This window comes from Diadema antillarum, unplaced genomic scaffold (genome assembly GCF_040938485.1).
Source record: "Diadema antillarum isolate AM-2024a unplaced genomic scaffold, OU_Dant_1.0 scf00000216, whole genome shotgun sequence".
Taxonomy (NCBI): domain Eukaryota; kingdom Metazoa; phylum Echinodermata; class Echinoidea; order Diadematoida; family Diadematidae; genus Diadema; species Diadema antillarum.
The window spans coordinates 102,472-125,225 of NW_027271105.1; the positions used below are offsets into that span (position 1 = coordinate 102,472).

Below are 22,754 nucleotides of genomic sequence, written 5' to 3' on the forward strand. Positions count from 1 at the left end.
TGATTAGAACTACAAATTGTAGAGAAAAATATTATTTAATATTCATTAATTTAGGAAGTTTGGACCCCCTGGGGCCCCCAAGGAAAGCATGGTGCCCATTCAAACACTTTCAGATCTTATCCCTATGGGAATGCTACTTGACAAGTTTGGTGAAAATCCATTATGTTGTTTTCAGCAAGAAGATGAAAATTTAGGCCCGCATTTGGACACCCCCCCCCCCCCCATCCCATCCCGCTTCCTTGGGTCCCAAGGGGGTGGGGGCACCCCTGATTCTCCCATGAACAAACTTGAAACAACAGTCATCAATATACTGACTCATTGTATTAAATTAGCTCAATCACTTCCAGTTCTAGAGAAAATCTGTAAAGATTCCTTATGGGGGGGGGGGGGGGAGTGGGACCCCTTTGATGGAATTGAGATTCTATCCCCCTTGGGATGCTACCTGCCAAGTTTGGTGAAAATTAGTGATAGGGTTTTAAAGAAAAAGATGAAAATTTACAATTTCGGTCCAAATTTAGGCCCCCTGGGGCCCCCCAGGTGGGGCATGGTGCCCATTTGATGGGAATGAGATTCTTTTCCCCTAGGGATGCTACCTGCCAACTCTGGTGAAAATTCATAATGGCATTTTCAAGAAAAAGATGAAAATGTACAATTTGGGCCCCATTAGGAACCCTCCCCACCCCCCTCCCCTGGGTCCCAAGGGGGGCACCCCTGATTCCACCATGAACAAACTTGAAACTACAGTCATCAATGTACTAATTCATAGTATTAACTTAGCTCTATCACTTCTGGTTCTTGAGAAGAAGATTTTTTAAGATTCCTTCATGTTGGGGGGTTTGGGGCCCCTCTGGGGGCCCCCAGGTGGGGTATGGTGCCCACTTGAACAAATTGAGATCCTATCCCCCTAGGGATGCTACATACCTGCCAAGTTTGGTGAAAATCGGTCGAGGGGTTCTCAAGAAGAAGATGAAAATGTAAAGGTTTACGCAAGACGGACGACGCACGACGGACGCCGGACGAAGAGCGATCGCAATAGCTCACTTGAGCCTCCGCTCAGGTGAGCTAAATATGACAAAGTATACAATTCTACGAGGAATTCAAAGTTTATTTGATGAAAATTGGTTTTGAAATGGCTGAGATATCCAAAAACAAAGAGGTCTTAATAAAAGATGGTACCTATCTTTCATTAAGACCTCTTTGTTTTACTTTGCTGTTAGATATCTCAGTCATATCAACACTGATTTTCATCATATAAACTTTGAATTTGTCATAGAATTGTACACTCTTTAATATTTCAGAAGTGGTTTCTAATTATCTCACAAATAGTAAAAATCTGAATCCCCTATCCCAACCCAAACTATACCACCTCTTTGAACTTCAAAAAGTTATCCATACAAATAATGAAAATTAAAGTATGCCCATATGAAGTAGTAGTAGTAGTATTCCCACACTAGCAGATGTCTTTGAAGTTACATATATTGATGCAAGAGTTTACATGTTATTGCTTCAATTTCTGCCTTGGTTATATCCTCCTTCGTCAATCCAGCAGGATTTGAGCATGACGATACCATTACAATGCCCATACCACCTACGCTGCCCTTGCTGTATTCGATGAGAATTTCTCAGAACATTTACCTCTTTAGATTGTCATCAAAGTATCCTGCCAGGAATTTGGGCTTCTCGAAGAGCGCCACCATGGCCCAGAAGACGTCCTGCTCGTTCTTCATCACCATTAGAAGCATACCGACCAGGTAGGACATACCTGACAATGAGGGCAGGATAATGATAGTAAACAAATACTGTATACGCTGTTATTTTCGCGAGGGTTTTATTTTCGCGAATTTCGCGAGCTTTGGGCTGATTGCGAAATTAAAGACACGTACGCGAAAATATTATCCCGTCATACCTTATGTACAAATTGATGACAAAATCGAGTGCGTACGGTGCGACCGATTCTGGAAGTGCAGTACGATGATAAACATTCATAAAAATGTGCAATCTCCGTGCTACGTTACCCTACGCAAACGAACACTGGCTCGACATGGTTGTTGGGTGAGGCCTAGGGATGCATGTAAAACTTTCGCTAGCGCTATACACGCTCTAGCGCAGCTCTGAAACTTTGTAGTCTACATCTATTTGTTGCAACATTTGGTAGGTACTTGTGAATGCCGTGTGTGAGTGTCTCACTGCAAATTCCCGTAATTATTGTTTCATTTTATAAATCTTCTACTAACAGTTAGCTGTGTCTTTTCTATTGTCATGTTTGGGAAGTCACAATGCAAATGGAAAAACGTTACGAGTACGTTGGCAAGTCTTTGAAAGTGTTTCTCCGGCTTGGCAGTAGACCCTACTACTACTAGCATCAATCGCGAATTTAACAACACGCGAAAATGCCACTGATACCGTGATTCGCGAAAATATCTGTAAGCGAAAATATTGCCGTATACAGTATACCATGCACTGAGATGCTCCCATTGAACTTACAAATTCCGATTTTGAGGTGGCAGGAATACAACTTTTTTTTTTCATGGGCACGTGCAGCCCTGAAAGAAATACAAATTGTAAGAGCCATTTCTGCCACCCAGGAATATATAATTTCACTAGAAGTCAAAAAGAAAAAGTAAAATTATTAGAATAAAAATGTTTACAGTGTGCATATTGCAGACCAGATGATTAATATATATGGCAGTAGCTAACACAATTTACACAGTGATCTATGAGGCTGATGCAAATAGATGTGCCTTTCTAGTTACCTAGTATTATTTCTCATTACCTTGACAGTAACCCACTTCCGGGTTGTAAATCGCGTAGACACAGAGGAGTCTGAACAGAGACGCCCTTCCTTCCTTTGCCTCAGGCCGGGATCCCATGAAGAGACGGTGGGTGGGGAAGGTGCGTTCTGGTTGGATGGAACAATAAAACAACAGGAAATTATTTCCCTGGTCTTGCATAACAATTTGCTCTGTATTTTGAATGTGACTGCTACACAAAAACTCATCTGTGTAGCCATTTCGTTGTATACTATTTTGTTTTAAATACTTTTCCCTCGACTAAAATTGCTGTATGACCTGAAAAAGAGAAAGCACTCCCTGAACAATGCTTCTATATTAAAATGCCCAATATGTCATATCACTCTGACAGAATATCTGATATTCACTTAGTTTTTATCTTAACCCATATCAGGCTGGGGAAGGGGGGGCGGAATCCGCCCCCCTCGACGTTTCGCGCAATATCTTCGCAGCGCGATAAGCTCCCGCCGCGATGTTTCATGACTTTTTTCTTTCAAGTATCGCGCAACTTTTGAGACCAAAATTGTTGCGCCCGCGCGTACCGTTTTGAAGCGACGCCCGTTCGAAAAAAATTTGTCAACCCCAAAATTGCTCCAAAACGTGATTTTGTGTACAAATCCAATGCAAATTGTGTTTTTTCAATTAATTCACATAAAAATTCATATCTTGACTTAGAATGGACGAAATTAATTTATTTTAGCATAATAAAGCTTCGAAAAATGTCTGTGACAAATTTTGGCCAAAAAACAAACAAAAACAAAAGGTCAAAAAACAATGAAATACATAAGAAATTCAAAAAAACAATCAAATGCATAAGAAATTAATTTCGATACAGATTTTTTTTTATCCTATGTCTCAGGAGAATGATACAAGAAGCATTTTAAAAAAGAAATTAGCTTAATTAGAGCATTAATAAGTGATTTAGAGCCCAAAACTGATTTTATGCATGAATTACAATAATTAATTAATATAAAATATAAGAAAAATTTTTCAGAGAAAGCAACCATACATTTTGATAGTATACGTCGTGGGCGTTGCATGTGCTGATTTTCGCCGTGATCACGCGTTCCATAGGCGAGATCTGAAGGGGGGGGGCGTAATCCGCCCACCCCCCCCCCCCCCCCCAGATATAGCATAGCCAAAAAAGCCCAGCCTGATTAGGGTTAACCCTTTATAGCCTGGGCTTCATTAATTTTCCATGGTCATTTTCTCTAAATTATGCTAATCATGCTAATTTATGCATGACATTTTTTGTGCATCAAACTTTAGGCTCTAAATCCCTACATAAAACTTCAAATGAGCTAATTTTTTATTTGACTGTTTATTTAGCCCCCCCCCCCCAAAAAAAAAAAAAAAAAATCCAAGTTGCAAAGTACATATTCAATTACATTACATTTGTGGGGGATCAAAGACAATTGTAGAACTCAGATGGAACACTTTGGAAAAACTCACCCAAGTCCACGACGATCTGTCTCAGGATTTGGAGGGGAACGAGGTGCTTCATGCGGGTGGGGCCGGCTCTCCCCTTCCCCTCTCCCTTGGCCGATCCATCCTCGTCGTCGTCCCACACGTCAGCCTGGTTGGTTCTCAGGCAGTACTCACTGATGCCGAGTTCCACCAGCTGCGAACGCAGGGCACGTACACACTCCTACACAGATTTGACAATTTTTTTTTTGAAAATGACGAAATAGAAAGTGTACAGTCAGAACAATTTGAAACCTGGGAAATTATTTTCTTCACACATGCATTCACGAGGGAACAGGGAGAAATCAAATATAAAAGCTACTTTTCTGAAAGGAATATGTTTCCAGAGATCGTACAAAACATGTGTGTACATACATTGTAATGTTTAAACAAGAAACAAGGGTTTGAATTATTACTTTTATTCTTTACAGCAAAGGAAATATGACTCTCCTTGTGTCACATGTTAAAGGGAAAGCAAACCCAAAGAGCAATGTGGATTGAGTGAAAGCAGCAACATTAGTACAACATATCGGTGAACGTTTGAGGAAAATCGGACAATCGATGCAAAAGTTATTAATTTTTAAAATTTTGGTATTGGAACCGCTGGATGAGCAGACTACTAGAGGTTATGATGTATGAGTGGACGACAATACAAAGAAAATATAAAGAAAATTCCACAAAAATTCACTTTTCTAGCATTATGAAAGAGCACTTGACTAACCGCTTTCAGAAAACAGGGGGAATAATACTGCTTCCCAGAACATATGTCAGTATCAAGTTGATGGAATTTGTCATTTTTATGAAAAATGAATTTTTGTGGAATTTTCTTCATTATTGTTGTCCACTCATACGTCATAGCCTCTAGTAGTCTCCTCATCCAGCGGTTCCAACACCAAAAATTTAAAAATTCATAACTATTGCATCAATCGTCCGATTTTCCTCAAACTTTCACTGATGTGTTCTACTAATGTTGCTGCTTTCACTCAATCCACATTGCTCTTTGGGTTTGCATTCCCTTTAACATCACATAAAAGGACAGCCTTTTTTTTCAGCAAGCGTAACAATCTAAAGTCCTCAGAGACTCACAGAGTAGCTAAATGAAGAAGTCTCCTGCTGCTGCTCACAGCATAGCAGCTTGGCCCACAGTACTGGTCGAAGCTCACGGGGAACGCCCCTCCTCAGCAGGTAGCGCACCTTGTTGGGCGAACAAATGAAGGACTCCCCCCACGTCTCCAGATATGACTTCCACACGTCTGTTTGCTCAGGCAGAAATTTCTGAGTGCTGCATGGCAATTTTAAGGGGGAAAAAAAATGATAAAATGTCAGACATGTTTTCTTACAAGACAACAAACAAGTAACACCAACAATCCAATAATATCTGCGGTAAACTCATCTTCATTAAACCTTAGTTCTGGTGGTTTAGAGGGTCTACACTGTCATGCGATACCACAAAAAGGTGAATATTATGGAATCACCTACCTTTACAACAATAATAAATTTACTACTTTTTTACTAACGTTAATCATATTTTTGCTGCACTGCAGTCTACATGTGAAATTTGTTAATCTTGATGAGTTAATTTGACAATTTAGTTTTTCATGAGCATTAGAAATCTAGGTACAAAAAAAAAAAAAAAATGAGTTCAAGAAAAACTGTTATTAAGTGTACTGTATACTCAAATGGTTGCGGCACTGCACTGCCAGTGCCACCGGTAATCGACTCACTCACTCACTGAGAAAATTTTGCCAAACAAAATCATGTAAAATTACTAAGTCGTATAAAATTATAATTGACACGTATTTGTAGTTGTAGGTCTCTTACTTAGAATCTAGACCTCTCTAAAGGTTAGACTGCTAGAGTCAATTTAAATTTAAAGGGCAAGTTCACCTTCATAAACATAAGGATTGAGAGAATGCAACAATAATAGTAGAACACATCAGTGAAAGTTTGAGGAAAATCGGACAATCGATGCAAAAGTTATGAATTTTTAAAATTTTTGTGTTGGAACCGCCGGATGAGGAGACTACTACAGCTTGTGAGTCATATGCGTACAACAGTATAAAGAAAATGTAAAAGAAAATTCAACATATTTTCACTTTTTTCGCATAATAAAAGAGCACTTGACTTGCCTCTTTGTAAAGGCGGGGGGAATAATATTACCCATAACATTTGTCAGTAACGAGTCAGGGGAATGTGTACTTTTTTCAAAAGATGGAATTTTGTGAAATTCTCTTTATATTTTCCTTATATTGTTGTACGCATGTGACATCTAAGTTATACAAACACTGCAGTAGTCTTCTCATCCAGCGGTTACTGCACAAAAACTTCAAAAATTCATAACTTTTGAACGGATTGTCTGATTTTCCTCAAACTTTCACTGATGTGTTCTACTAATATTGCTACATTCTCTCAATCCTTATGTTTATGAAGGTGAACTTGTCCTTTAATTTAAGTTTCTAGACCTACTGTGAATTTAGAGACTTTTTTAGGCCTAAATTTTATAAATTCTACTTTTTGTCTGTCTGTCTTTGGATGATCAGCTGATGATCTAACGACAGTAACGTTAGATAGATCCTGCGTTAGAGAGTTCATGAACTAGGAAATACAATAGAAGTGAGTTTGCCACTTTCCCGAATAGAAATATCATTACAGGGATATTTTGTGAAATGTTTTAAACTTTACACATAACATAAGAAATACATATGTACATACATACATACATACATGTAACGTTACATTTACATCAATGCATCTAGCCTGACCAGACCGCTGTGCGAAGCTGCACGGGCCACAGCGGCTGCGTGTAGTTACAATGCATCATGTACATGCTACATGCACTACGCAAACTCCAATGCAAGCATGTGGGACTACAATCATTATATAACCACTCGCCTTGTGTAGCAGTGATTCCGTTCCACGTCCCCTTGATCATCAGCAAAGACGGCAAATCCAAACTCGTCGAATCGTAGAACTCCTTCTGGAGTTTTGCTCCTAATCACAAGCCGCTCATGATCCATTGTGAATAAACATTGATCAGACATCAACACAATCAAGAAATGAAAGATGAAAACATCGAATTCAAATCAACACAGTTAATACTTGTACAGTAATTTACGGCACTTCCGTAAATTCAAATAAACCGCACTTGTACTTATCTGCACGGACTGCTCTACGTTTTTATGCATGCATCACGCATGCGACCGTGCAATAGCAACGGAACAAAATGTGCAGGGACCTCCCCTTCTACACTGAGTCTAGTGCCTGCTCTAGTCTATCCCATTCAGACACATTGACATGCATGATGTTGAGACCTATAATACTTTGACATGGTTATAACATGCGTTTTGTTTTTGCTTGTGTTTTTGTGATCATTTTCTATTCTTCATCCACACAATCTAAACAGCAGAACCCGAAAGTGTGTCATTGTCAACATCGTTTGAATATCCTTAGTGCACAAGTGCGTTTTGACTCGCACTGATCATTATGAAATTGCTTTGTCTCAAAAGATGTTAATTTATTGGATGACGACTGAGTTGTCAATGATCAAGTATGGTATAAACATACGTTTCCATTCTATAAGAAAGATAGATTTTCTCACTTCAAATTACAGATGCATGTTTGCTTTAAAAATTAAAGGCAACGATAATTACTAGGGGTCTACACCCTATAATGCCAAATGTGAAAATCGTTTCCATGTGGGGTATATTTGCACTATACTGATCGGCTTGACTTTTCAGTTATAATTATGTAAAAAGTATTTGATAGATAACCTCATGAATCCCATGCATTTGATTGCCCACGGCATCCTCATTTGATTATGTAATCATTTAACTAACCAGGGTCAGTTACGCTATAGCTATTTTAGTTGATGAATTTCTCCCCATAAAGGGACTGATCTTTTAATGCGAACATGTTAGGTGGAGATCATCATTTTATCCTTTATGTTTGTTTATGTTTTGTTTGTTTGTTTGCTTTTGTTTTGTTTTGTTTTGTTTTGTTTCGTTTTGTTTTGTTTTTTGTTTTACTAATTGTGACCGATAGTGACCGATAGTTGACAGTTATGTTTTCTATTTTACCAATCTATTCCTTTTAAAATAAAAGAACATCATTCCCGAAGTAAACTAAATCTCATTTCAAGTCATAGTATAGCTTTGGTTGAGATTGGAAATTCAGATTTTAACTTTTTTTTTAAAAAAAATCAGAAACCACTTCCAGGATAACAGAGCATACAAATTATTCTAACAAGAATTCAAAGTTTATTTGATGAAAATTCAGACATTCAAAAACAAAGTAAAAACAAACTTGGTCCTAATAAAATGTGAGTCTCAAGTTTATTAGGACCTTTTGTTTTGGGGTATCTCAAAACCAATTCTTATCATGGGGTATTTCAAAACCAATTCTCATCAAATAAACTTTGAATTCTTCTTAGAATGCTCTTTCATCATTATATAAGAAGTTTTTTATTATCTCACAAAAATGAGTCGGGAACTTGAAGCCCCATCTCAAACAACACTATATTCCCTTTTATCAAAATTCATTGTAGGACAACGCGCAATTAATCCTCCATTACAGACCCGTTTCGATAATAAAATGTTTATCATGACTTTGTGACTCAAGTCTCTGTCCGTGTATACAGCCATTGTTTTAGAGTAGGCCTACATTCTTCTAGTGTTCTGTCTGCTCAAGTTAAGAGTGAAAGGCTAATGATTACACCAATTAAACAGAGAGAGAGAGAGAGAGAGAGAGAGAGAGAGCAATAAGATATATTTCATATGGCAGTATATTAATAGCCGTTAAGAAGAAAAACACCGCCAAACATGCCAAACAAGGAATAGGAAAGTGAGCACATTTCAGAAAATAACTGGAGGAAGAAAAGTAGGGAATACTAATTGCAAGCATTAATGACTAAAAGTAATGATTGATAATTACTGATAAGAACGATGAAATAAACGATGATGATGAAAAAGTAATTGTTAAGAAAAGAAGACAGAAAAAAGAAAAAAAAGGAAGGAAGAGGAGTGCGGAGGAGAGGAAGAAGAATTGGGGAAAGGAAGAAGGAAATGAAGAGAACAAGAGGAACATGTTTTTAAATTTAAAGAAAAAAAAAACAGGAGAGGGGTGGTCATGATAATGAACTGAGAGTTTAGCGTCCACCCCGGGAAAAACCACTTGTCGGCGAAAGATTTTCTGATGTGTGTCAATGCCAGAGTGCATGGTGTTACAGGAAAGATTTTGTCAATGAGTATGATGAGATCTTTGATGTAGGTGCGTTTTAAAGTTAATACCTTAATTTTCACTTTCTCCCCGTGAAAACGACAATATTTTTCATTCTTATGTACAAATAATTGAACAACACGGGGATAGAAAAACTATTAATAACCCGCCAAGTGTGGTAATGGTGTTCGCGACCTTGATGATAATTATTATTACATGTACTGTCATTATCAGTGTTATTGTTATCATCATCATCATCATCATCATCATCATCATCATCATTGATCATTGAATTGTCATTGTCAAACATTGTCTTGTGGTTCTATTTAGCGTCAACGGGATCTTCCCGACCATTATAGATGCGGGTATATATAGGATCCGTTTCATGAAAGTCTTTTTCGCTCATAAGACACACTCATGGGAAACTTCATGAAATGAATTTAAAAGCCTTTTATAGCTACACATTCATGAGCGACTTTGGCCGTTCTGAGATTTATGTAAAGACTTTTGTGATTATTTCATGAAACGGACCCAAGGTCCATCAGAATAAGAGTTTGTTTGCAAAAAACGATAAGTCCATTTCTGAAGATTTTGAAGTACGGTCTCTGTCATTAAGTACAAAATAATACCTTTTAAATAATATATTGGTTACTACATATAAAGGTATATTTTTGAAGTTATGGTCAAAAGAAGCAAAATTTTTCTTATTATTCTCTTTATTTTTCTTGACCTTTAATCGCAAATATCTCCATTTGGCAAACATGGACTTATCGGTTTTTGCGAACAAACTCATGTGGTGCCCAGTCCTGCACACATCATTAAGCGACGTACGGCTCTGGAGGGCTTCATTGAACAGCGCCATCTCTCGAGTGCATCGTTCCTCAACACAGCGGCAGCGCGACGTGTCCCGACGTCGGACTCCGCCGCCGCCGCTGTTATACAGGGCCGTGGACTTGTCGCATTGATATCGCATGCAGGAGAAAAATAGTCTTTTTTTTCCTTATTTCCTTTTTCTGACATCATCGTTATTGAATACTTTCCAACTCTCTGATAAATGTACAAGATTGAGTATGGCAGAACATTAATAATTTCTGATCATTATTCAAAGATCTCGCAGTTGGCATCTGCTTCAAGTCGACATCGACTAACAAGCAAATCATCATCAACAACAACAACAACAACAACAACAACAACAACAACAACAACAACAATAACAAGAACAACAAGAACAACAAGAACAACAACAATCTTCTTAACTGCATTTTATTTTATTTGCCACTTTTTAGCCCCCCCCCCCCCCCCCCCCCTCTCTCTCTCTTGCGCCGGGGCTGGCCCTGCTTTTAGAATGTCCTCCAGCCATTTTCAAGTTTCAAATTTTTAAATGAAACTAATTCACATATAAAGTCACTGATATACACTGTACAATATACTTTCATATACAGGAACACATCCACGCATATCACGTATTGCAACACGGGTTTCCATACGCATTAGGCTGTTGCATGTGAGGGACCTATATTATGTAAGGCACAGTACTCTCTAAATTCCGTGGATTGAATGTCAATCTAATAGATTGTAGTCAGGGACCAATCCCAAATCGAATTGAAAGTTTCAATCGAATGAGTTTGAATTTTAACTCTATTAGATTGAAAACTACAATCCAACGCTTGGATTGGTCCCTTACTACAATCTATTTCAATCTAACTATAAGGAATTTAGAGTGTATGTTGAACAAGGTCACAAAAGTATGATATAAGTAATTATGTCAGGATAACTAACTTTTCACAACGTTAGATTTCATTGTCATAATATTTGAAAAAAAAACTAACATAACAGTTTTGGTTTGTTTTGTTTTTTTCAAAGCACGGAGTTATAGACTCTTTTTTTTTTTTTTAACGGATAGTTATTGCGAAGTTGCACCGCTGCATTCTTCCCTTCCTTTCTCCTTTATCGCCACTCAGTATAGTAAGTAGTGCCTTATATGTTATATTCTTACAATGTTGTATTGTTTAGACAATCATTTCTGAGGCCAATGTCCTCGTCAAACGCTTGCTTATGATGATGGTCTCCTGAATTTCTGTACTTCAAGAATTGCCAAGTTAATTAATTTGTCTTTGAGCAAGATATATACTGTAATTTATGTTTGCATAAATGTATCTGACAAAATTATTTGTTTATTTTCATTTTGCATTGTGTCAGGTAAAAAGTTGAATATTTGAATTAATCATATATTTGTTTTAACTGTCAGATTCATAGTATACTGTGCTCAGCTTGTTTGTTTGTTCAATCGACTTTGTATTTCATTTATGTATGAAAAAGAAATTCAGAAATAAAATCAGAATCAGAATCAGAAATCAGAAGTTTATCTCAAGGCCTGACTGACAGAGACGTGTGGTGTTCCTGTGAAACAATCTTCTTTGTTTTCATAAAATGCGGTCTATTTTACAGCTACTCTCTAAAAAAATCGAGTGAAAATATTCACTCTTAAAAGAGTGAATACAAAAAAGAGTGAATTTAGAGTGAAATTGGAGTGAATTTTGAGTGAAAATGTTCATTTTCACTCATTTTGGAGTGACCTCAGGGATCACTCGAAGATTTTGGAGTGATCCCTGAGGTCACTCTAAAACGAGTGAAAATGAACGTTTTCACTCAAAGTTCACTCCAATTTCACTCTAAATTCACTCTTTTTTGTATTCACTCTTTTAGGAGTGAATATTTTCACTCGATTTTTTTTTAGAGAGTAGTTCTACTTTGATAAACGCATTTTATTTAAAACCACACTCTCAGTTGCAGGTCTCACCCCCTTCAATGGAATGTGCAGCAGCTATTATGTTTCCTTGAATGCCATGAATTTGTGTTAGCAAAGAGATTTTGAAAAAAAAGAAAGAAAAGATGATACCAGTGCATGCGTCTGGATTTTACCGTATTATTCATTGCATAGTAACATTTTCCACTGTGTTTTCAGAGGATTTGAAGTGTCAATCAATTCTTTACTGTTCATATAGTTATTGCATTATTCATGATTTGTATATATTTGAAATAAATCCATCCTTTATTTTTAATAGTAAAAATCTTTTTAAACCTACTAATTCAGCTTTGCTTCAATAATTATTGCAATGATACACCGCATTCGTCTGCAACTGGATATTCCTCGACCTTTGGAGAGGGAATCCTTTCTATGAAACCATCACTGAATGAAATGAAGAAATAGCAAGCTCTCGCAGCCCGACAGAGGTGGATGAATGGAAAGACTTTTTTTCATGTCACGTCATTTTATTTCATTTAGATACATAACTGAATGAATGTATTGAATATCTTAGTAGATATAAAATGAAGTGATATGTTTATTAGAAGGATAGCAGGATAGCACGGAAAATATTTATTTTAGGGAAAAAATAAAAAAGAGAGAAAAAAGAATATCAAAAGAAAGAAAGCGAGAATGACAATGGAAAAGGATGAATAATTGAGGGGGAAAAAAGTGAATCAGAATGAATCTCCAAATGAAAATGTTGAATGATTTCATTTGTGGGAATTTCGATGAACGAATAGATCATGGGAAGTACAGTGCAACAGAAAAAAAAAAAAAAAAAACAAAACTGTACAAGAAACACCCAAGTTCAGATCCAGCGTCTTGTCCTTGCAACTTTCGTATGATTCCATTATCACTCTTGCACAGCGCTCTCGATATTGCATTGGAAATGACCCTTCTCTGCGCAGTACGCTGCGCTCCATGCTGAAGTATGATCGGAATTTTCAATATGGCGGCTCACTGTGCTGAATGAATTGGGAAATATTATTTTGCCATGTAAGCTGGAATTTGGACCAATAATCACTGATGGACATGTCGCGACTGGCCGACTATTTTGTTGTGGTCGGCTATGACCATGATAAAGAACGTAAGTGTCCATGCTTCTTCATAACGAACGCCATTTTAACTGGGAAATGTTTTGGTTGCGAAATAAGGGTGTGTGTGTGTGTGTGTGATGTGCATACGCTCGGCGGAGCGCTGGTACGGTCGGTGCACGGATGGGCGTCAGTTACACTACAGTGTGGTAGGAAAGCCCATAATCTTTTATACGCCTGCGGCTTTTGTGGCGGTGCAAGTGTGCAGTATGTTTTCGGCCAGCTTCTTCCGCTAGGCCGAACCTGGGGCCACGCTTGTGCGCGTAACGCTATACGGTCTGGATGTCTTGATAGATGAGAGATGTAGGCCTAGTTATTGTTGTAAATGAGATGTAAAGGTCCACTCCCTGCCCTGTGGCTGTGCATTTCCACTGCACTGGTAACACCTTCCGTATCATATTTGTGCCTTTCAATGTTACTAGAACTTTGATTAATAGAACTTAGAAGTTAGACCCTGGCCATTATTACAAGGCCAAGGGCAAAGCCTCACAAGGACTGGGGATCAGTTCGGGAAACCCACTCACAAGGGGGGCCCCTCCTTATAAGTAACCTGTCCCCCTTATAAGTAACCCCGTCCCCCTTATAAGTAACCCCCGGGGCACCCCTTATAAGGAGTCTCCACGCTTTTTGCAATGCAACGCGAAAATGAAAGGACTGCGGCAATTCGCTTGATTATGTCCATAAAGCTTCACAAGTTTCCTAGTTACTCACGAAATTTGAGCAAAATCGGTTCGAGGCATCATTAAAATCATGGATTTAAATGCGATGTCAAACGACCCATGCGAATGCTGAAATGCGAGCGATTACTGGCGTGAGTGTCGCCAGGCGCGGGGGCGCGGCAATGCTTGAGTGCAGACGTGGCGACTGAGCATACTCAGTCGGGTTACTTATAAGGAGGGGCCCCCCTTGTGAGTGGGTTTCCCGAACTGGGATAGAAACCTGCAGAGCTCTCTGCAGGTTTCATACCCTACTGAATAATATCCTTTAGGCTGCCTATCCTTTAACAAACCACTACCTAAAGTTGCCAGACATTCACATCGCATGTAACACGCGCCGCGATCGGAGATCAGCTGGGATGATTTTCATTGCTCTCAAAAGACATTCCAAATTCAACTTTTTCCTCCATAAAAACACAAATAATTGTAATCCAAATGTATTTTACCATATCGCATATATGTAAGGCCAAGTAAAAAAAGAAAGTAGTTTCTCGTCCGGGTTTTTTGAGCAAGGCGATGAGGGAGGTCCTTATTATTTGATATCTTACTATTTTTTCGAGGATTGTCAAAATGAAAGTAATATGTGTTTCTCGTTCGATAATTCTGAGAAAGGTAACGGGAGAGGGCTTTACTATATTCCATATCCAATTTATGAAATGAAATATCACTCTGGTAGCTGTGTTATGAGAGACCAGGTCCCAATTAGTGTTATGTCTTGCTTGCACTCTGTGCATTTTCAAACAATTAGATATATGTACCATAGGCCTACATGAAATGAAACTTCATGCATGCAGAAATACATTTGCTTTTTCTTTCCACTACAGATGTCAAGGGAAAATGACCATCTTAATACTGGTATTTAGTGTTGTAATGGCATTTCTGATACCAGTGTACTTGCAATTCTGATGAATTGTGCTATTAATTGAAGCAGGTATAAAATATGTCTTTCAACAAATGTACGACTGAAATAGATTCCATGATATTCAAAACACTGCTTTATTTATTATTGGTGTTTGTGACTTTTTGTGTCCACACAGCTGGTATGTACATATGCATTTCTTCACAGTACAGTTGTAGCACATTCAACTGGAAACTGGCTTGTACAATTGCAGATGGATGTCAAAATGATACTGATTTATGGCATTATAGCATTAAACATTTAAAGATGTTTCTTCATGTTCTAAAAAGACATTTGACAATCTCTCATCATTTGGATGATGAATGATTGTACAGTGAGAACTCGATGTCGAACGATCATGGTCGAGACGGAATCGTTTTCCTCGTTATAGCCGATATCTCGTTATATCAGTAGGCATAAAAGAAGGCATAACATAAAGACATTAATTTGCACACGTGGGACTACCCATCATCTTTCAATCAATACTGATAACTTGGTAATGTGTGTGAGGTAATTACTCACCTTTATGGGTAAGAAGATGTTTTTTCGCCAATGAAATCCGATATCAAAAATGTTTTTCTTATATATTAATTGTAGAATAGATGTTTGAATTTGTAAATCTATACTGTATAGCTTGCGATTGTGTGAAGATCGTCTGTGGATTGGTATGTGGTTATGGTTTGGGTGTTGTGTGTGGGAAGCTTGACTAATGGTCTGCACAATGCTGTGTGTGTGTGTGACACATTCTGTATGTACATAATGACTGCATTTGTGTGTGTAGATGGGGAATTCCCTACGTAGAAAGCCAATCACAGCATCAGATTGCCTCACACTTGCTAAACGTCATGATGATGTCATGATTGTATACGGCCGTCCCACCACATTTTCTGCATGTATCAGTGCGCACACACACACACGTACAACGTACAGGCGGTGCTAGCTGTAGAGTGAACTGAAGAAAATGTGTGTGTACAAGACAGTTTTTGGCGCGTCGAGCTTTACAATCTCGGACCGTGATAGCACAGGCGAAGTAAAGCTTTACCCGAAGACATTTTGCTTTACCTCGCTATATCAGGTTTGATTGATGGCTATGTTTTTCTTTGTTTGGAAATCACAAAATTTATCTCGTTATAGCAATTATTTCGTTATAGCCGATCTCGCTATAGGAGTAGCATTTTACATAGACTTGTGTGGAAGGAAATTTGGGACCGGGAAAATTTCCCGAAAATAACCGATATCTCGTTATAGCAGTGTTCGTTTCCCCTGTATAGCACACGTGAATTTACGTTGTAAAGAAAAGTATCCCGCAGAAATACGAGACAAACTAGAATCCGTGGAAAAGTTATTTATTTTGTAGATACACCCATTTAATAATTCTACATTTGCTGGAAAAGCGCATTCATTTTCTCTTCAAAATAGAACAATACATCGCCGTCAGATACAACGTTACAAAGCAGAGTGTACGGGCCTCTACACATTCGAATGTGTTCATGCGATGCTTGCGTGCAGACAGCTGACAGACCATCATGGGCCCGTTGCATAAAACTCCAACCGGATTTTTTTCCGGTTGAAATCACAAAATTCCGGTTGGAAGCTCCCAACCAGAGTTTTTATGCAAAGGATTTTACATTCTTAGGTTAGCAACCTTAAAAAATTCAGGTTGGGCAAATCTCAACCTGAATTTTTTAAGGTTGCTAAAAAAGTTTTATGCAACGGGACCCAGGGGATGGGGACCCTGGACAGCTAGCTACAGGCAGGTACACTCACACTTTGCCAATATACGGTGCGGCACGTACACGGCCACTGCGCTGGCACCGTACCTTCCGACACTGCATACACGTACACCTGCACATAGTAACAATGACATGAACATGTATACAAACTCGATACAATCCTCACAAGCATTTGTACAGTACAATTCATCCGCTTAAAATATGAGAAACGCGGAAAAATACGAACTATGCGCGAATTATGCGTGGAATATCAGCGATTGTTTGCAAAAAAATGTTGCCGCTATAGCATTCATTAAATGACGTACCGAGTGCGCTGTACATCACAGCCCAGGCCCGCCCGCGCATACAACTACAGTTCGACTGCATGCTTTGTGGGTCATCATTCCTTCTTGCCGAGCTCGCAGTGTGAAATGCATGCGTTATTTATACGCACTACAGAAGCTACAGCTGTACTACAGCTAAGTATTTTTAGAGGACGCAAGGCGTAATTTATCAGAAATGAGACATCACGATTGGAAGGTGAATTGTCGATTTTTTTTCGGCGGCCGAAAAAAATAGTAAATATCAAAAAAGTCAATGCGGCAACTTAAAATCGATGCGGGCGGGGAGCGGGCTGGGACGAGAATTATGAATTTCTTGGTATTTTTAGCGCCATTTTGAAAATAGTAAATAGTAAAAAAATCGATGCGGCGGCCAAAATCGATGCGCGCGAGGACGAGAAACTGGTTTCTTTTTTTACTTGGCCTAATAGGTGACAAAACCATTTTTAATGCGAGAATGTTTTTGATTTCGAATGGATTTCAGGTGGCAGATTAACAAAGTTTTTGAAACGCGATGATGCACAATGCATCCTACATTGAAGTGTGTGTATGTGTATGTGGGGCGCTGTAGGCGAACTAACACAGTGCCTATTGTTACTTCGCCAACCTGGGAGTGCATAGGAAATTTATACACGAAGTGGCAACTAAAGCGGTAATTGACGTTAGAACTTCTAGAGTAGAACATAGATCTAATGTTAGGTCTATTATTAACGTCTATAGTAGGCCGCTATGTCTACTGACTATATGTTATTAAAGTCAAGACTTTGTGTCCCCACATACCCTACCACTTGCCTAAAAATGTGAGTGTGTGCATGTGTTTGCATCCATGTATCATGTGCATGCATGTGTGTGCATCCGTGCATAAAGCTAACAAGGCATACGCCATTGTAAAGTGGTGTGGCAACATAATTAATAGTGATGTTGCCTTGTAATGAAGGTGATGAAAATCTCTGGTGTGCTACTCCTGGTAGCCTCTTCAGTGTATGTTTATTCAGTGAACCCTAATACTAAGCCTTGCATTACCAGTGCCAATACAAATGCAGTGTATGATAATAAGAATATGAAATAGTGCTTTATGTACAACATGCTTCAGAGCACTTTACAATTGTCAAAACAAACAAACATAAAATCAGCTTTTGAATACAAATAATCAACTATACATAATCATCAGTTCTGTTCTAGAAATAAATGGGTTTTGAGTTTCTTTTTGAAAATGGAGGTGGATGACTGAATATGAATAGGGACGTTGTTCCAAAGAAGGGGGGCATGAACGGAGAAAGTTCGGTCACCATAACGGTTGTGGGTGTGAGGGTCAAGTGTGAGCTGAGCTGTAGGTGATGATCTGACCAGGTCAAGAAAGACATGTACAACAGTGAAGACTGTTCCAGTATTGGTGGAGTTGGGATACACACACTTTACTAGGCGGAATTCATACTCACTCTGGACTAGTGCAGTCCAGAGTCTGACACTCCTACACCTACTGTGTGCGGTGCAGTGCTATACATGAAGTCTATTACACTGGCAGAGAATGGCGAATGAAGAAGGCGAGGTGAACTTGAGGATCATTCACTCTGGCAGTGAAAGATGATGACATTAGCAAAAATTTAGACAGTTGCTAGGCAATACTGAAAAAAGAAAGTTCAGAAGAAAAAAGTAGGCATAAATCTTACCCAGAAAAAAAAAAATGCAGACCAAAGTTTGAATTGTTTCTAACTTTCTGTGTAACTTTGGTGTCATGATTTGCAGTGGAGAAGCTGACTGCACAGAGAAATTTTATTATTTTATCAAAATCACATTTATTCATCCCTCAATATCTTGATTCCTCTCTGCGGCCAAGGCTACACATGAAACATTGAAGTAGTCACTTGGTTCCAACTGCTATGTCATAGCGGTAGTTCAAATCAAGCAATCTACTGTAAAAGAGGATATTTTTGCTCAAGTAATTTCTTACTGTCACAGTACAATGTATTTCCCATAGTTGTAAAAAGTGGCCTCTTACTCATCTGAGTGGAAGCCCTTACTCGACAAGATAGACTACATTCTTTCAGTGGTACACCATACTTTTGGGAGGTTTATAGACACATACATGATGTACATTGTACATTGTACGAGGCATTTCTCATGGAGACATTTAAATTATGAATGTCGATCATTTGCGGGCAAAGAATAACAATTATGACAGGCATTTTAAAAGCCTTTGTACAATGTAGCATTGATTTTGGATTGTACGTGTTGGATAAGATCACTGAACATGCAGATCTTACAGTTATATGATTATATAATGTTCTGTTGCGTGATTACTTTTCATCAAAACTGACAAATACAACTGTATACATGTACAGCTACAGTTCCAGGGCTGCCAACTCTCACGCATTGAGCGTGAGACTCACGCAATTCAACCAATTTTGACAGTCTCACTCTGATAAACGAAATCTCCGGCTAAACCCCCAAAATGGAATGTACATGACTACAAAAATAAATATATCTCTAAATTCTCTGATATTCCAAATATATCGATATGCCCATGCCCAAAATTTCGAGATTTTCCCGCGTGGGTGTAAAGCTTAACCAATAATAATCGTTTTTGGTTCGCGCGCAAAGACGAGCTATTGGATTACGATTGGTTTCTACCTATACCACGTGAGCGTAGCTTGTACTTTTGGCAAATTACAGTACATTGAGTGTATGGCTATGACGTGTGCTTTACATCGCTTTGCATACACTGACTGTGTACGTAATACGTACGAACATACGTACGTACGGCCGCACAGCAGGCCGCCAGGCGCTAGCCAGAAGGTCGCTCCGCTCCCTCGCAGTGTCTCACGCCAAACTCTCACTCAAGGTTGGCAGCCCTGCAGTTCTGTGGATAGAGTACATAGTGTATATATGCCATCAATGTCCAGTTACTGTAGTCCCACCCATAGCAAGATAGTGACCAGTCTCTTTAATGTCAAATGTAAATGTATCTGTATGACTGAAGGACAGATTTCTGCAGTAAAATAGATATGCAGGTACCTCAAGTCTGCATAGGATGACTGCACTCTGGGTCCCATTGACATCATAGCCTGACTGATGAATCCTCTTGAGTATTGGAGGCCAAAAAACAACAACAAAAAACAAAACAAACAAACAAATTTAAAAAAAAGCCACAAAAGGAGAGCGACAGAGAGACAAAAAAGGAGCAGTTGTGTATTCCATAACATAGCATTTTTGCTGATACTGTTACTGGGACATTGTCCATTTGTCCTGTGTTGAAATGAGAAATTCTTCTAAAAATTTTCTGAGAGCATCGCATGGCATTATATTCCTCCCACTTGCCCAAATTGTATTCAGACAGGGTCATTCTACTTTCAACTAACAGACAGGTGCCCCTCTGTGAGTTTTAGTCACCCGTCATTGTGGCAAATAGATGAATTGTAGGTAAATACAAAGGTGGGTTTGTACTTTGTACTACACTGTTATAGCACCCTATTTTTCTCTTGACAATTGAATGCTACAATAGGATGAGATTCCTCAGCTATTATCAGCATACAATATGCAACTGATACACAGTATACACATGAACACTTTATGTGTGAAATGTACAATGTGCTAGCTCAAAAACCAGGGTTATACCAAGGAGCCTTGGTTATACTGGATGTACACTGTATATAATAGTGATATTGTCAGTCCTGAATGTGCTAAACATGGGTACGGTAGTCTGAGGCTGTATGCACAAAAAAAAAAAGGAAAAAAAAAAAAGTATCATGCCAGAGAACCTCTCTAAGCTTTTTTTTTTTTTTTTTTCATACATTGATAACTGTGACAAAGGTGAACCTGCGCATGCAATGTTATATATTGTAAGTGTTTAAGTTTGAGTGAAAATTGGGTAGGTTGATCAGTTCAACACCCTTGTGCAGGGTGACAGTGCACATTACAAATGTCTTTCCATTGAACCAAGCAGCAGGGTGTAATTACTTCCCAATTGCAGGGGCGACGTTTCTGGGTTTCAGTTTCCTCTCCCGTTGGAGAGGCAAACCGAGAGAATGTGACAGGGATGACAAATAATTTGATTGCTGCTCTGAACCGTGTCATGTGACCTCTGTGTCATGTGACCTCCGTGTCAGTGACATTTCCTTCAAAATGCTCTCTCTATCATGGGACCTGTGTCAATGACATGACGAGCCACCATAAACGTCGCTCAAGAGCACTACAAGTGATGAGTAGACCACTGACAGGATGAAATAAATGCCTCTACAGACATTTAGTCGAATGAAAAATGGGAGTTTTATGGCACATTGTGATAACAAAAAGCCAATTTTTGAGTGTACTAGAATAGTCATTATGTACAGCGTCCAGGAATGATCAAATCGGGAAGCATTTAAAGTTGGGATTGCTCACTGAGGGTCAATAGTACATGTACACTTTATGTTCCTTTAAACTTGTATGATAAAATCAGCCATAGTTTTTTGATTTGTTTGCAAACATTTCTTCAACAGCATGCATCTGAAAAATACCACATCAATACATTGCACATAAATACATTTGCTGTGGCTATGACATAAATTCCGAATTCCCCCACCTGGGCTATTAAAACTGATGTCATTTAAACATTCCTGCACTTGCTACCGAATTGATTTTAATCATGAAGTGGGAAGCATGTGTGTGTGTGGGGGGGGGGGGGGGGGTGGAGTTCCATCTCTTGCCATAAATGGCAATGTTTTACAGGCTATGGCTGCTGTTTCTTGTATTGGGACTGGCATGATTTTCTTGGGATCAATCATGAAGCTGGAAGAATTTTGAGGGGTTCTTTTTTCCTGAGCCCCCACCCCCCAACTGGGGATCTGAGACCCCGACTGCAATCGATCTAGCTGTCAGTTAAGTAATTACAGCCTGCGGGAGAAATGTATAACGATATCTCAACGAGCGACAACTCTGTAGGGGTTAAAGGGGAATCCAACCTTCCAAAGTGTGCTCTACATGCATTTATTTCAAGTATAACAAGTTACTGAAACAAAGCAGTTGAAAGTCACTGAAAGTCTGAGGTTGTTGAGACTTCACTAATTTTCCAAAGTTTTTTTCTGTCACTTCATTTTCATCCAGTCAGTGCTTGAATCAAAGAAGCCTCTCCCAAAGGTTTCTTTCTCTCTCTTTTAAAGCAGGTTGATCATACCAATGAAGAGACTTTTCATAATATTGTACAAAGATGTTGAATTTTGTGCTGTGATTTTTCTCAGTAGTCTCTCTGTCTCTGTACAAATGGATAGAGTTGTATAAAGGTTGCAACTGCTGGTCTACATTTTAACAAAATAACACTTGTGATCTTACAATACATTTGTACAGAGGGAGACAATTGATACTGATGATTGAGCAGAGTACGTTATCATTCCTCTGCTTTGATAATCTCTTGTTTTCATGTTGAATTTTGCCCGTACATTTTACTGCTGTGAAAAATTAAATAAAAAAAGAACTGATATTTTGATGTAACTGATGTAACTGACTTTTTTTAATGTGAAGTGAACAGCAGAAGCTTTTATACTTTGTCTGGAGTTGAAAGATTCTATGTTTAGACAAAAGCGTTAGGTATGGGTGACCATGAAAGTATCTATTTGCAGATATGTGGTTAGTTTGCAGAAAAGGACTTTGGTGTTCTGTTGTTATCGAGAGGGTCCAATGGATATTGAGAGGTAGCACAAAGCCCCTGTTTACTATGCCAAGTACAAGCAGTACATTAGTTG

General features: G+C 38.7%; 1 protein-coding gene and 1 pseudogene across 1 annotated transcript in view; one reads left to right on the forward strand and one right to left on the reverse strand.

Moving 5' to 3' along the window:
* Positions 1-7,270, reverse strand: part of LOC139724480 (uncharacterized) — a 42,408-nt pseudogene extending 35,138 nt beyond the window's left edge.
* Positions 7,271-13,219: 5,949 nt separating this feature from the next.
* Positions 13,220-22,754, forward strand: part of LOC139724482 (myotubularin-related protein 13-like) — a 55,367-nt gene continuing 45,832 nt past the window's right edge. Inside the window, exon 1 of the mRNA XM_071635615.1 lies at positions 13,220-13,363. Coding sequence (XP_071491716.1) covers positions 13,303-13,363 — 61 coding nt within the window. The 5' untranslated portion in view covers positions 13,220-13,302. The remainder of the gene's footprint in view (positions 13,364-22,754) is intronic.